We start from the raw sequence: 16193 nt of genomic DNA, 5'->3' as shown, positions 1-16193 counted from the left end.
TCAGGGCTGCCATGCTCAGCACTGTGAATCTCATGGCAAGCCCCTAAGAGATATTGTCACCTCCCCATTTCCATGGATGAGGAAATAAGGATACCCGAGAGGAACAGGGAACTGACACCTTGAGGATGGGGTTGGGGAAAAGCTGATGTGACTGTGACCTACATCTTCTAGACAAATAGAGCAGAGTCTGTGGACATTAATAGCTTGGTTCTGAGTGTGAAACCCCCACAAGTGACTCCGGTGTCTCTGCTATTTATTCTTTTATCCACAGTGCTGGAATTGGCCGGACAGGAACATTCATTGTTATTGACATTCTTATTGACATCATTAGAGAGAAAGGTAGGTCATCTGGAGGGCAAGAAGCCACATACAGTTCCTGTTTCTAGGTTGTGAATGGGGAGTGCCAGGGCAAATAGCCTGGGAGAGAGAATTCACAGGAGAAAGGAATGGTCATTTAAATCTGGATGAGATTCACTTTCAGTGAGTTCTGTTCAGCTGTTGCTATAAAACAGTGTCCTAGAGTTCTGGTCCAATCACCATGCCTTCTATTACCCACGAAATGAGGCCCCTCCAACCACTCATTCCCTGCCTGTGTGATGGGGTGGCATTCTTGGGAGCAGAGGGGCTTCTGACCCTAGCACTTTGTCCTAGCAGTTCCTGGCATTGTCCTGAGCATTGGTTCAGGAGCCCTGCTGCATCCTCTTTGTCTAGTGGTGAGGGAAAGACTAGCTCTGTGTCCCTTCCTGATGTGGAAATTGGGTGCTCAGCAGCTCACCCTAGCCTCGTGCACTCCTGCAGCTTCAGGGTCTTTGCTTTGCAGGTGTGGACTGTGACATTGATGTTCCTAAAACCATTCAGATGGTGCGGTCCCAGAGGTCAGGGATGGTCCAGACAGAAGCACAGTACAGGTTCATCTACATGGCCGTCCAGCATTATATCGAGACGCTGCAGCGCAGGATTGAGGAGGAGCAGGTATGGAACGAGGGGCTGGCACATGGGCTCAGCTCCAGTACAGGCTGCCTGGATTTGCACCTTTAGAGCTAGAGCACAGGATCTCTTTATCTGGAGAACGTGAACAGATCCCAACCCCAGTAGTTTCTTTGGAAGCTGTGGTCATTCTTTGCCTCCTAGCTCAGGTTAGTGTGGTGCCATCCTCATGAGCTCTGCATACAGAAAGAAGGTGACTTCTATATGCCAGGCTTAGAATGAGGGCCTACAGTTTCCAGCCTGCTTCAGCTTTGATCTAGTCTGGTCTATCCTGAATCCGTCTTGTGAAATGAATGCCTTGTTCTTAATAGAGCATGGCAGTTTGAGCCACTAATTTGGCTGCATTGAAACAGTGAATTTCAATTTTAATAAGCTGTGCATAATGAAGAGTGTGCAGTTGGAGCCATTCCATGTGAGGCTATTCATAACAGACACAGAGCTGAGTTAATTAGGATGCGCTGAGCCGAGGGAGATGAGGAAGGAGAGCTGTTCTTTTGGGGAGCTTTGCTTATTCCCCTCCTGAACCCCATTGTGCTGCAGCAGATGAGTGGTATCTGAGCACCAACAATATTTGTACTTTTTACTGCTGTTGCCTTCCAGAAATCCCAGGAGAAGAGACTCAGTGCATGTCACAATGTGACAAGCTGTCTCTTAATGGGTAGCTTTATTATTATTTTTGTTGTAAAGACATCTCACTGTGTAGCCCTGGGCTGGCCCTGAACTCAGAGGTGCTGTTGCCTCTGTCTCCTAAGTGTTGGGATAAAGGTGTGCCACTATACCTGGCCTGGAAAAATAGAGCCACATTATCAGCCTTGGAAGTCAGAGGGAAGTGTCCCTTCCTGGTACTCACACAGACACCCATGTCAGGGGGCTCATTGTACACACATTGAGAAATCAAGTGTGCATAGGTCTGTGAGGGCATATGATTGATTGATAAGCCACCTATCCTGAACCTCAGTGTTTTAAATCTGAATTCAACACAAGCTTTTTTTTTTTTTTTTTTTCCATTTTTTTTTTTTTTTCCATTTTTTTGGTGGTACCAGAGAACAAACCCAGGGCTTCACACACACTAGGCTAGCACTCCATCACTTATCTGAACCCCCAGATCTGTAAATGTAGATGGTTATTCTGAGGTTCTTTTATACACGGCTTCTAGTTATATTTAACTGGTGCCATTAATAGTTTAAAAAGAGATGCCCAGACAAATTTAAAGAGGCGGCATCATGGTTGCTAAGTTTGGTCAGGAACAATTCAGGAGCATCCTGTCATCTTGTCAGGAGTTCTCTGTTTCACTTGGATTTGTATTCATGTTAGAATTGAGAGGTATAAACAGGTGGATCAGAAATTCAAATTTATCTTTGACTATGTATTGAGTTTTTAGTCTGCATGAGCTATATGAGACTGGTTGCAAAAATATCAAACCAACAATGAAAAAGAAACCATCACTACACATAAAAAGAACCAACCCCCTCCCCATTATTTTTAAATTTAGTTTTAAATATGTGTGAGCCTGTGTCTATGTATGGGATGTATGTTAGTACAGATGCACGTGGATCTTCGGATCCCTTGAAGCAGGATGTGCTCTTACGCTGCCCAACAGGAATATTTTGCATTCTTACCCGCAGCCGTGGCTCCCTGTCAAGCCCAGCAGATCCTTAAATTAAGTAACAGGACAAAACTCATTCAGGATAATGAATTATTTCGAAATGTAGTAATTTTCCAATTTAGGATGAGTTAAGGCCCTTCGGGAGTAAAAGAATCTGCTAAAGAAGATTAAATGAAAACAAGAAAGTGGCAGTTGGGCGGAGAGCCATGGGGAAGAATGGGGGGAGAAAGAGAGACAGATTCAGAACACATACTTGCTAGCAAGAAAGAAATACACAGAGAGGTGTGTCAGGGACAGAGCATAGGGGACAGTCATGAGTGTCTATGTCTAACAGGCCTCTTGTCTCTGTAGTTTGGGTGAGAGGTTTTTTGTTTTTTTTTTTTTTTAAATTTTCCATTTATAGTAGTGAGTACTTCATTTGTAAAGGCAGTATGTGGTAGTTCCTTTACCCAACTTATCTGAAGGTTAAGATATTAACACAAGCATTCATTCTCTCTTTGAACTTTAAAATATATGTAAAAAGGCAACATTTATAAGTTACATGTATTTATACCTCTTTGCCTGTAAGTGTGTTAGTATGTATTTTCAATGAAAAAAAAATAAGGACATTCTGTTACCTAGTTGTTATCCATAACCAAGCTGAGGAAGCAGACACTGATAGAAAGCTCTGTGTAACCTCAGATCAGGACTGGGGCTGTAGCTTCAGTATGAGCCCACTTGCCAGGATCCTAGGGTCCGTTCTAGTACTACACAGAAGCATACCAGGTGTAGCTACACACTTGTGTAAATCAAGCACTTGGGGGCTAAGGCAGAAAGACTACATATTCCAGTCTAGCCTGGGCTACATTAGACCTTCTCTTGATAAAAACAGAACCAAATTCTTCACTGCAGATGTGTTGGTTTTTTTTTTTTTTTTTAAAGTTTTATTTATTTATCATGTATACAATGTCCTGCCTTCATGTATGTCTGCAGGCCAGAAGAGGGCACCAGATTTCACTACAGATGGTTGTGAACTACCATGTGGTTGCTGGGAATTGAACTCAGGACCTTTGGAAGAGCACATAGTGCTCTTAACCACTGAGCCACCTCCCCAGCCCTACTGTAGTTGGTTTTAACCTTCCTGCCCCTGAGCATCAGTTGGCCATAGATGGATCACAGACATGCAGCCTTGGTCTGGGGGTTTTCTAGGTACTGGAAACACAGAGCCTCCCCTTACCTGGAAGTAAAGCATCCCTCATCCCAGGGAACTCCAGAGCAACCCCAAGCTTCACACTGTATTTACTTGTTTATTTATATAGAGATAAGGGCTCATATAGCCCAGACTTTCTCCATCTCACTGTGAAGCCTGGCTGAACTTGAACTTCTGTTCCTCCCTGAGCACCACCTTCCTAGTGCTAAGATGGAATTGGTTAATGTGCTGCTGGGGATAGAAGCCTGGGTGCCTGTACTGGACAGGCACTTTACCAACTGGGCTACATCTTTCCTTCCCTAAATGATTTCCTTTGTTTAAAGTGCAAGTACATGTTCTGGAGAGGAAGTTCAGCCACTAAACCCTTTACACTCTTCCAGAGTTCCTGAGTTCAGTTCCCATCATCCATGTTGGCAATTATAGCAACAGCCTATAACTCCAGCTTCAGGGATTCTAATGCCCTCTTCTGGCTTCCAAGGTCACTTGAACACATGTGGCATGCACACAGACACACTTGTACATATTTAAATGAAACACAAATATAGACATCTTAAAACTGTGTAGACCATTGTTTGCTAATTCAGATGTTGGCCAGTGAGATCTTGGTGTCTTATTGTTGCTTAGCTTGTGTTTTCCACTTAGCATTTTATATGAATCAGTTTGCACACAGTCCTTTCCTCTCCTCCACTCTGCTGCATATGGTTTCACGGACATACATTCTTTTGCTCTTTTGGGTATTTATAAAGAGCATCATGCCCCAGCCACCTCTGTACAGTTCTTAGGCTTCCTTCCATGCAAGGGTTTCCCAGTGAGACACAGATGTTCATTCAATACATGCTTTTTCATTTTCACTAAAGACTAGCTAGTAGTGCCACCTTCACTGTTGAGAACCAAATGGCAGTTTTTTTTTTTTTTTTTCTTTTCTCCAGTGCCTGGGGTCAAGTCCAGAGCCTTGTGCAGCCAGATAGGCAGCACTTATTGCTAATTATGCTCCCAGCCTCCCAGTTTAACCTCTCTGAGCACTGATGGTGGTTCCCAGGTATATGTTAGTCTTCAATATGGTCACACGTCCTTCCTAGCAGTGCTAAGGTCAAGGCAGTGCCGATGCTTCCTTGATGGATTGCCTTGAGAATTGGCAATCTGCAGGTGAATATGAGAAAAGGTGACCGGCCAATGGGATGGTGCAGTGGGGAAAAGCATTTGCTGTACAAACCTGATGATCTAAGCTCAAGGCTCAGTGCCTTCGCTGAAGGAGAGAGCTGATTCCACAGGGATGTCTTCTGTTCTCTACACATGTGTGGCATGTGTGAATCTTCATGTATCACACACAAATACAAAGACATGTGAGATGAGATTACATTCCCGTTGATTTTCTTTGTTGGTTTCCTTGCCTCACCACATCATTAGAGTCAAAATAGCATTCTAAGGTTCCGTGATCTCTTCTGGTGTATTAGGAGGTAGGTTGCAGGGTTGGAGGAGTATCTCAGTAGCAGGGCACACACCCAGTCATGTGCAAGGGCTCTGGGTGCCATCCCCAATGCTAAATGAATAAAGTGCATTTATTGTGACGCCCACCGCTGGGTGCACTTGTACTTGGAGTGAATCCTTCTGGAGTGTCTTATAGTCTACTAAACATGGTGGAGTGGACACATGCCCGAAGTGGTTAGAGCTCCATGCAAAGGCAGCAGGAACTCTGTGCTTCGGAGCAGGGCCTCTGGTCTAGTTCAGCAGGCAGATCCTGCATTCCTGCAGCTCCAGGGGCTCTGGGGGACTGTGGTTCCAGAGCACCCCTCCTGAGGGTGCTGGGCCTGGAAGGAGACTAGCTCCTCCTGACAGTGTGGTCAGCTTGTCAGGGTTCTCAAGATTTTGGCCTGTCCATCTGGCTCTCTCTTTTCCTTTGATAAAATTACTTTTTGTTTGTGTGTTGTTTCAAGAAACAAACCCACAGTCTTTCTTACCTGTACTTTTCCAACTTTCAGAAAAGCAAAAGGAAAGGACATGAGTATACCAATATTAAGTATTCCCTGGTGGACCAGACAAGCGGCGATCAAAGTCCCCTGCCACCTTGTACCCCAACACCACCCTGTGCAGAGTAAGTAGTGATGTGGTTATGTAGCTCTGGTAAAAGCTATAGCAGTTGTTTGCAGTATTTCCTGCTCACATTTGCTTGCTGCCCAGTGATAATACAGGGGGGTGGTTGGGGTTGAGGGGCTCTCTAGGAACTGTGTGGACAATGTCTAACCAGAGATTCAGGGCCCCTAAACAGTAGGCACATGTGGGTCTTTCCAGACTGTCAGGATTCTCTAGGGAAAAATCTAATTTTCTTTTGCAGGGGGCATTATTTCAGTGAAAGATACTATCTCTTACTATATGCTGTGACTCTGAACAGTAAGAATAGATAGATTCTCTATTCATGTGTGGACATGACTATGGTCTGCCAATCTTTCTGCCAGTCAGTTTTGGTTTTGGTTGGTTGTTTGTTTGTTTGTGTAGACCAGTCACTGTCTATAGACTAGGCCAGAGATCTGCCTGCCCCTGCCTCCTGAGTGCTGGGATTAAAGGTGTGCACCACCGCTGCCTGGTTAGGGTTTTTAAACCAAGGGTCAGAAAGCCAGAGCCCACAGGCCTAGCTTTGCCTTTTAAAGGAATTCTTATTAAAAAACAAAACAAAACAAAAAAAAAACAAAAAAAAACCCCAAAAAGGTATCCATTCCAGGAGGAAATGACAGGCAGTTATGAGTAGGCATGCTGCAAAAGAAGCAATGGGTGACTTAGGGACGCGCAAGGAGGACTCATTTTCCTTGGTGGTCAGTGAACAGGAAGGGAAAGCTCGAAGCTCTTTCTACACACCAAGTGAAGTCAGAAGGGCAGTGTCCAGCAGTGGTGAGGACAGTTTTGTTTTCAAGGAACAGTTGTCGCACAGCGGCAATTCAAGTGCCTTGGTTCAGCTCCACAGGGCAGCTTGCCTTGGTAACTACGGCCAGAACTTTAAGAGCACAGTGACCTTGCAATTTGGAGAGTTCACCACATCTTGGGAAAGAGTTTCCCCCAGAGGCATTCAGCATGACATCATCTTGATAGTTAGGGATTTGGAAGGTCCTCTAATAGTACATCTGTGACAGGAAGTCGTGTGACATTTCCAGCATGTGAGATGAACTAGAGACACAAGTAGAGTGCTGAAGGACCGTGCCCTGTCAGTCAGACTCCAAGTAGAGTGCTGAAGGACTATGTCCTGTCAGTCAGACTCCAAGTAACACTGAACTTTGGATGGGAAAAGGAAATTAGTTCCTGACTTTTACTAATTTTTCACTGACACCAAGTGCTTCAAAGACCCACGAGTATCTAGCTGCTGTGGAGTTCTCAGGGGTTTTGCGTATTTAACTAGCAGTGTGTTGCGTCCGTCTCTACAGATCTCCCTCTGCATCTGTTAGATAGATAGGCACAGTCTGGAACCTGGAGCCATGGGCTAATGATTACAACTTTCTTGAAGGCAGTGTCTTGAGGCCATTTTGGAATGAAGTACCCCAGTCTTCCATGCTGCTGCTTTGTAGCCTGCCATTAAAGATTCCCAAGAGAGGCAGGACTTGACAGAGCCCATATTCACATTCTAGGAGACCCAGGTTCCTGCAACTTAAATGACAGTTTCAGGGCTGTTGGCCAGGTTAGTACTGAAGTCTGTGACCACTTTCCCTCACTCCGCCCCTGTCACTCCAGTGCTTAATGTCCATAAGGGCCCTTCCTGGCTTAGCCACATCCCTCACACCATACCCCTTCTGTTCCTCATGCACCGTTGCCTGGGAAAGGAAAACTCCAAAGCATGACATACACAGTGATTCTTTCCAGAAGGGTTTATCCTGTTCCCGGTTTAAAGTAAAATACACCCAAACAGCCTTTGTTAGCCTGGTCACGTGACTAACAGCATACCGCAAAGTCGTTGTCCATCATAACATTTACCTTCTCTTTCCCCTGGAATCTGGCTTGTTTGCTTCTGCTGTGGGCTTTTAAAGCCCCACTGACTTTAATATTGGCTCTACACGGCTCCCTCAGAGAGCAGATAGACGCCTGTGTTTACATTCTCTCTGTTAAACACAGAAATGAAATCCTGTGTCAGAGGTGCTCTCTTCTGAGTCATATTCCCTCCTCCTATTTCCCTCAGCCATAGCAGGCTGTCTGGGGAATGATGGTGTTTTAAACCACTCGCTGCAGTAACTTGCTGGGCAGCCAGCACCTTTCCCACAAAATTCACCCGAGTCTGACAGCCACTCTGCCTTGCCCTTTGTGTTGTCCCCATATAGGCTGCACACCTCAGATCCTGGGTTCTAGGGCTGCTCAGAGCACCAGTCCTCCTGGCCTGCACAGACTCCTGATACCCTTCTTAGCAGAAGGAGGCTGGCCCTCAGATGCTTTAGTTCTCCATCCAAGGCTCTGAAAGTGGCCGTAGCCTTCCTTCACCTGTTCTGATGCCTCGCTGGGATGGCCACAGTTCCCGTTTTGTGTGCACATGACCCAACTCCTTTACTGTCCTCTAGACACCAGCCTTCCCTTCATCCACACTCAGATGGCACAGGACTCCAGGCCCGGCTGCTTTTACGTCATAATTATACTGCCCATGGGAGTGTGATGTCCACGAGTCAGCTCGTGAGAAGTAGGAGGTCTCAGCAGAGCTGGGCCAGATGGGATGTGGCAGGGGTTCAGGTGTCTTCTCCTTCCTCTCTGCAGAATGAGGGAGGACAGCGCACGAGTGTACGAGAATGTGGGCCTCATGCAGCAGCAGAGGAGCTTCAGATGAGGCCCACCGGTGGCGGCCTGCAGGTATTTCAACGCAGAGGTGTTCTCTGGGACTGTGATTCACAGTGTTCCTAGATAGGCAGGGGATTTGTGTATGCCAGAGCAAAACCTACTCTGACTCAGCTTTGAAAACCAGCCTCTTTTTTTCTGGCCTTGTCCCTCTGCAGGCTGGGTTTGGTTTACAGTTCACTGAGCATTAAAATCAGATCAGATAACTACATGGGGGTGTGACTGGCCCTTAACAGCAAGCAGTTGGCAGTAATGAAGAGCAGCCATCACTGTTCTGCTAGTAGAACTGGGCTCGAGTGGCACAGGCCCTGCTGCCTGTGATCTCTTGGTGTCAGGAGCAGCCATGCTTCTGAGGGCTTGGGGTCCCGGGCTCCACTGTCTTTTGATTGAGTCGTTTCCCTGTGGGGGCCTCCCTGGCACTCACTGTGGTGGATCCACATAGGTGATGCAGGCTTGTGTGCCATGTTAGAAACATACAGTATGGTATCACACACTAAAATTCCTGTCAGCAGTATTTCAGCAGAGAGCGTTTGTCTGGCATGTGTGTGACATGCTGGTTTCAGTGCCCTGCACCCTCAGAGAATATGAGACTCTCCATGCTTATCTATGTGTGCTCCCTAAAAGTCAAAACTTCTTTCTTCCTCAGATTCGAACTTTCACCCCTTCCCTAAAAATGTCAAGACTAGACGAGAAAGTTTCCAGGACCCACGTGTTCAGAAGCTTGCCCGCCCGGGGTTGACTTTTGAGAAGCGAAGTTTGGAACCATTTGAAGAGCACGCGTCTAATCGGCATCTCCCTTCCTCAGATAAGGGGAAACCGCTCTGCGTTGTCAACAGTGCTGTTTTCATAGAATTGGTTTTGAGTTGTGGAATCAGCTAAATTGTGCTCTGTATTTTACACATTATGGGACTCAAATTGTAGTTATGGGCAGGATTTTGTTTCTTTTTATGACCTTAACTGATCTGACTTTCTTTTACCCCTGTCTCTTTGGGGAATCATGGGCCCCTTGTAAGAAGAAAGGATTTGGGGAAATTCAGGAACAACCTCCTTGAGAAGCCAGCAAGTCTGTAAACCACTGCTCATCTTCTACCGCCCAGGGATTGTTTAGGGTCACTCATCATTGCAGAGACTCGCTGTTTAGTTCCAGGGACTGGGAGGCCAGGCTGTAGGTTTGCACTGGTGAGGGCTTTCTGGTGTGCCACAGCAGATGGAAAGAGCACGAGGGCTGGCCTCGCTTTTATAGCAGACTGATGACGACAGCATGAGTCCACCCTCAAGACCCAGCCAAGACCCAGCCATTCCTTGGCGGCCCACAGTCAGCACCATGGCACTCCCTGCAGATGCTTGGGGCACATTCAGTACAGAATGACCCAGGGAGGCCCCACGGGAAACGACTCAGTCAAGGACAATTCACTTTGGTAGCAAAGCGATCATTCAACCAGTGATATGAGTCAGGGGATAAAAAGTCATGGCTGAAAGGCCATGGGAATTGGTGGATGAGAAGTCTTTCCTCTGAAGGTGACCCCTTGGCTTCAGGTGTGGACAGAGAAAAGGTGGGAAAGTGGCCATGTTGTCTTTGCACTGGAGTCACCATCTTGTATTAGTAAGACCCTTGGGTGAGCGGCATCTGATTCTCTTTTCCTGACTGACCCACCCTACCCATTCCTCAGTCTTATCTGGCTTGCATGAGCCCCACTGTCCTGTGGGATCACTTGGGGAGTTGGCAGCATGGCCGAGACACTGAGCTTCTGTCTCACTTGTGGTGTCTTCCAGTTCTTTTCTCCTGGGTGTCTGTGTAGCCTCACTAGCAGAGTGATTGGGCCTTTATGTGTCTCCTAAAGCCCAAAGGCAGAAGTGGCCAGGCCTTCTTCAGATTCAGGCCTGGAATGACCATGACTTCTTCTATGACTGCCTTCGAGGGAATCAGACTCAGCCTGAGGTGTGTAGTGGAGATGCCATGCTCTGGGGCCACCAGTCTGTCAGTTGGTTCCAGCCTGTGCCATGGAAGCAAGCGGCTGAGTTAGCAAGAGCCCAGGCTGCTTATAGTAGTTGGTGTAAACTGTGAGTCAGATGAGAAATGTACAGCACACCTTCTAGAAGCTTCTGAGCCAATTTTTCTGGCACCACACATGTTGCACTATCCTCACCTGAAGACCTGGTGTGGTAAGGGTGGGTGTGTTTGGGGACGTATGGAAGCTTGTTCCTGAAGCACCACAGATGGGTGAAGGTGACGCTTCATTGGGCCTTGGCTGAGCATGAAGAGCGGCAGTCCTGTCCAGGCCTCCTGTCAGGTCCAGTCAGCCAATTATGCTTTAACCAAGCAGCAGGGTTTGCTATGTTCTGCCTTAAGTGCCTTCTCCACAAACACCCCCTCTGCCTGTGTGATGATTGTTGAGAGCATGTTTCACCGAAAGCATCTGGATTGACACTCATGACCAAACAGTGGCACAGCCTCTGCTTACATTCTTTTTGCTTTGGTTCCTGAAAGGAAGGACTGGACCCTGCCCTGCAGTCGTTCCTTTCTGAGGCCTCCCATTCCCTGGCAGCTTGAGATAGTTGGTGAGCACAGGGGCAACCATTTTCTCAGAGCATTTGTGTTGACCCTTGCCCCTTCTCCACTGGACTCACTGCTTCAGAGCACAGCGTGGCTTGGCCATGTTCCCTCATCAGGGGAAGGTGGAGACTGCTGTCTTCTCACAAGCCCATGATGGAGATCAGTTCAGCATTCACAGCCAGGATCTCAAATCCTATTCTCATAGCACATTGTCACAATGAAGCCTGTTGGGGATGGCGGTGATATCTAGACTCTGGACTTCGGGGACAAGGTCTCTCACCAGCACACAGAGGTTGGCTGTCTAACTGATCTACTGAGTTAACGTCTCTGTCTTCAGCTCAGGATCCAGAGAAGAAGACATGTTCTTAGCCCACGGTATTCAGTACAGCAAGTGGTTTCCTTCAGGTTCCCCTCCCACCAGTAAGAAAATGGATTCCTAAGAGTCTCTAGGTCCCCCTGATCTGTCAAGTGTGGTAGTTGCAGGGTCTCAGGAGAGGGTGTTGGAGGCAAGTGTAGTGTCTGGGAAGGTGAAGTATTGGAGGAATGGGTTTGAAACAATGGGAGTGAAAGTTGTAGAGGTGGTTCATGGGCAAGTTGGAAGGCACAGAGTGACAGCAGGTCCCCTCACTGCTGAGCCTTTTAAATTAGAAACATAGGATTTTATATTTGGGGGAAAATCATCTAGCACATGGTCTTGGGGTTTCTAGAAAGCCACACTTAAATCTTAGAAAGAAGGCTTGCCACACTGGTGTGCGGCCCTAGTGATGCCCCAGGTTGCCTCCGCCATTACAGTTGGTGCCTTTCTAATGATGAAGTTGGGATTAGAAAATGCTGTCGGGTGTCGTCAGCTATGTTTTGACAGAGCTGGTGGCCTTCAATGGCTCAGAAGTGGTCAGTGTTATTTCTAGGGTGTTTGCTGGGAGTTCAAGAACATAAGCATTGTTTTCCTGTGTGGGGACTGAGGCAGGTGCACTTGTGAGGTATTCTGTAGATTCGAGATCCTTAGGGAAACAGACTCCAGGCAGAAGTGCAAGCCCAGGGCAGGCTTTGCTCCTGTCAGTTGTTGGGGGTTGCTTTATAGCACACAGTTGCCCTGGTTTCAGACGCCTTTCTTAGGGTCTGTGCTAGTCCGCCATTTTGTTGGATTTACTCCCTGCCCCCAATTTGGAAAGATAAGCTCCTGAGTAGAGTTCATTGAATTTCCCATCTCTAGCAGCTTGCCACTTTCAGGGTGGGCAGGACAAGTGAGAGCAGAGAGCAATTGCTGTCGGTGCTGTAGAACTTGGCTGTGCATCAAACTAATTTTCACAAGTGTTCCTCCTAAACCTCGACCATGGAATTAATAATTTGCCTCTTTATTTATGACCTAATTGTGACTCTTTTTTTAATAAAGCTGATGGGAAAGGCCCCTCCCTGAGGCTGATGACTAGACTCACATTTAACTTCCCCACAGTGTATGAAGCATCAGGCAGAGTATTACAGAAATATAGTATTTTATTGATAAACCTGTCCTTTAAAAGGAACATGTTTTGGGGTGTCATCATTTTGGTGTGAATCATGTAAATGTTGGCTGTATGCTGTTTATTATACTCTAGTGTCAGGACATGCACTCAGCGGCCGTTCTGCCCACACATACCGTGTAGTCTGCAGTTTTTAAAGTGACATTAACAGAATAGATCATGTAGGGAAACCTCAGAGGTCGTCACTTCCCCACTTGTCATGAGTGTCAGCTGCTTTTTTTAGCTGAAGTCATCAGAGTATACCTGCATATACTCCATGTATCACCAGAGGCAGTGTATTTGTGAGCTGTCTGCAACTAAAAATTAGAATAAAACCATTTTCTTGTATTACGGTATTTGTCATTTGCCTTATTGTCATATGTGTGTGTGTGTGTGGGGGGCAGTGGGAAGAAGAGGGATGATGGCTCAGTTGGCCTCTCACACCAAGAGTGTCTCAGGCAGCAGGTCCTGCTGGAAAGCCTCTGCAATGCAGAGGCTTGACACTCCAGGGTCTCCTTGCTGGCCTGCCCTTTGTGGCTTCCAGGGACAAGCAGGAATTCTGGCTGGAAGGACTTGGGATTAAACAAAGATCTGCGACCACTGAGTATGACTGGGAAACAGGGTTGGAGGAGTGGTGGTGTTCAGGCTTATAGATCAAGGGACAGCACTGCACTCGGAGACATTGGTGCTCCCTGTCCAAGCCATGTCCAAGCAAGGGTATTGTCTTTATTTTGTAACCCTGGAAGGGGAACCTGAGGCTTTGCCTATGTTGGCATTGAGCCCACCCCAACCCCTTCCTGGGGGGGTGGTGGTTCTGGACAGGCTTTCTACTGCCAACCCATGACCTCTAGCCCTAAGCCATGTTCTTCCGACACAGCATGTACTGGACAGAAGGTAACCATGTCACCGACACCCGAACAGGTGCTTGTTTGTCTTCTGTTGGGAGGAGAAGGCATTGGGTTACTTACACTGGGAAATGCCATGAAGATGATTGGATCCACTTGGCTCTCCAGAAAACACAGATTGCCTTTTAAATGCCAGGTTCTGGGCCATTCCAGACAGGTGAACAATAACCAAACCACCTGACATGGTGTCTGCCAGCTAGGAGGGGGTAGTCCCCTGGCACAGGTTAGAGGTGGCTAGTGGGGTGTTACTCTGAAGGTGTCTGACAGGACTGAGACCAAATTGGGTAAAGAGAAGAGGAGCTGGAAGACTGGCTCAATGCACTACTGGCTTCTCCACGCCTTAGTTTATAGCCTCCTGAGATCCCGAACTGTACATGATGGGTAGTGGTGATGTCGTAAGGCCACAAAAGAGCTCACCAATGTTGTGCCCCTTCAAGATGGGCAGATGAAATGCAATTCCTCCCCTGTGGAGACATAAGCAACATCTGTCCCTTTCTCATAAGGTCCCAATGACAAACCAGAGTACAGTTTCATCTGAGTTTGCTCTGGACAACCAGTGAATTTATCGGGTGCCTTACAGAGTGGGTGAAGGCTGGCGATGTGGGTGACTAAAACAGCCACACTGGGGGCTGGAGAGATGGCTCAGAGGTTAAGAGCACCGACTGCTCTTCCAGAGGTCCTGAGTTCAATTCCCAGCAACCACATGGTGGCTCACAACCATCCGTTATGAGATCTGGTGCCCTTTTCTGGTGTGCAGATATACATGGAAGCAGAATGTTGTATACATAATAAATAAATAAAATCTTAAAAAAAAAAAAACAGCCACACTGTAAAGTCTACACCGAGCATGGATGATGGCTCCCAATAGCTGCATAGACGGAGCCCCATTCATTTAAACTCTTCTGTTTTGTTTTGTTGGTTTTGTTTTTTAACTCTTGTTCTTTGGGGCCCACCACCCTGCCCCCAAATAAGTACATGGAGACTTATTCTTTCTTATAAATACCTGTCCTTAGCTTGGCTTATTTCTAGCCAGCTTTTTATAAATTATCATGTCTACCTTTTGCCTCTGGGATTTTACCTTTTTATGTACTTTACTTATTACTTCGTGGCTTGTTGTGTAGCTGGGTGGCTGGCCCCTGAAGCCCCCCCCTCCTTTTCTTGTCCTTGATCTCTCTTCTCAGATTTCTCCTCCTATTTATTCTCTCTACCTGCCAGCCCCACCTATCCTTTCTCCTGCCTCACTATTGGCCGTTCAGCTCTTAGACCAGTCAGGTATTTCAGATGGCAAAGTAACACAGCTTCACAGAGTTAAACAAATGCAACATAACAGAATGCAACACTTTAATCCCAACACTCAGGAGGCAGAGGCATGTGGATCTCTGAGTTCAAGGCCAGCTTGGTCTACAAAAGCTAGTCCCAGGACAGCTAGGGCTGCACAGAGAAACCCTGTCTTGAAAAACCAAAACAAAAACCCCAAACCAAACAAACAAAAAGAATGCAACACATCTTTGCATCATTAGACAAATGTTACACAGCATAAACAAATGTAGTACATCTTCAACTAATATTCCACAGCACTCTCCAGCCTTTAATACTCTAGCAGCTGCTGAGGTTCCAAGGCCATCTCTATCTAGTTAGGGAGGAACTGCATGCACAAGACTAGGAAGAGTGAAGGCTTTCCTCACACCTTCCCCACTCGAGGGAGTATCAACAGTCCATAAGCCACATGTGATGGACTGGTAAGCAAGCAAGGCTGATCTGATGAAGATGGCGGCTGTTTCTCTTGGGGGACCAAATTCTACAGCATTGCGTCTATGGATGTTGGATTAGGTAGGTCATCTTTCCACAGAGAAGTTCCTGGCCCTGGTACCCACCCTGTGGTCCTATCTCACATCTGCTTTGTGTCCTTTCATACCCTGAGGGGTGAAAGGGGCCCTTGGTCTTGAGAGCCAGGACTTCAGACACAACCCTCACCAACTGGTTCAGATTCCAAAGACTTAACTTGCACAATAATGAGCTAGAAATTTACGGACTCATCTGTGATAATAGTTGTCCTTGTTTGCTTTTCTGTTGCTGTGATACACACCTGACTTAAAAACAACTTGGAAAGAAAAGGGTTTATTTGACAGACAGTTTCCATCATCAAGGGAAACCAAGGCAGGAACTCAAGGAGCTTGAAACAGAAACTATAGGAACACTGTTTGCTGGTTTGCTTAGCTAGCATTTTTATTTATTTATTTATTTTTAAATACAGCCCAGGCACCACTTGCTCAGGGATGGCACCACCCACTCTACAGTCCAGTCTGATAGAGGCAATTTCTCAGTTGAGGTTCCTTCCTCCCAGTTGTGTCAAACTGACAGCCAAGATCAGCCATACACAGTAAGTAGTCAGTTACCAAAGCTTGTTATTCTTGTCACATGAGTCCCAACTATTTAAAATCCCAAATACCAAGGTGATCAGAAATGTGGGTACTGGGGAAAGAATGATGGATGAGCTCAGGGGTGCAGCGCTGTGGGCTCAATAAAGCCTAATGTTCTGTAGTAGAAGAGGATGATTATGGTTGACAGCAATTAATTCTGTTTGTCAGAACAGCTAATTGAGAGGATTTTGAGCGAACCTAAACATGAAGAAATGATAACTGTTCAATATGATGGA

General features: G+C 46.6%; 1 protein-coding gene across 2 annotated transcripts in view; it reads left to right on the top strand.

Annotated features, from left to right (window-relative positions):
• Ptpn11 (protein tyrosine phosphatase non-receptor type 11) overlaps window positions 1-12988 on the top strand; it is a 59644-nt gene extending 46656 nt beyond the window's left edge. For both annotated transcript variants that reach the window (XM_027414112.2, XM_027414113.2), the window contains exons 12-16: window positions 272-339; window positions 821-972; window positions 5762-5874; window positions 8502-8594; window positions 9226-12988. In XM_027414112.2, the coding sequence (XP_027269913.1) occupies window positions 272-339; window positions 821-972; window positions 5762-5874; window positions 8502-8571 (403 nt within the window). In that variant the 3' untranslated portion in view covers window positions 8572-8594; window positions 9226-12988. The remainder of the gene's footprint in view (window positions 1-271; window positions 340-820; window positions 973-5761; window positions 5875-8501; window positions 8595-9225) is intronic.
• Window positions 12989-16193: the final 3205 nt, after the last annotated feature.

This window comes from Cricetulus griseus, chromosome 4 (assembly GCF_003668045.3).
Source record: "Cricetulus griseus strain 17A/GY chromosome 4, alternate assembly CriGri-PICRH-1.0, whole genome shotgun sequence".
Lineage (NCBI taxonomy): Eukaryota > Metazoa > Chordata > Mammalia > Rodentia > Cricetidae > Cricetulus > Cricetulus griseus.
The sequence above is the reverse complement of the archived record's forward strand: the minus strand, read 5'-3'. Positions and strand labels throughout refer to the sequence as shown.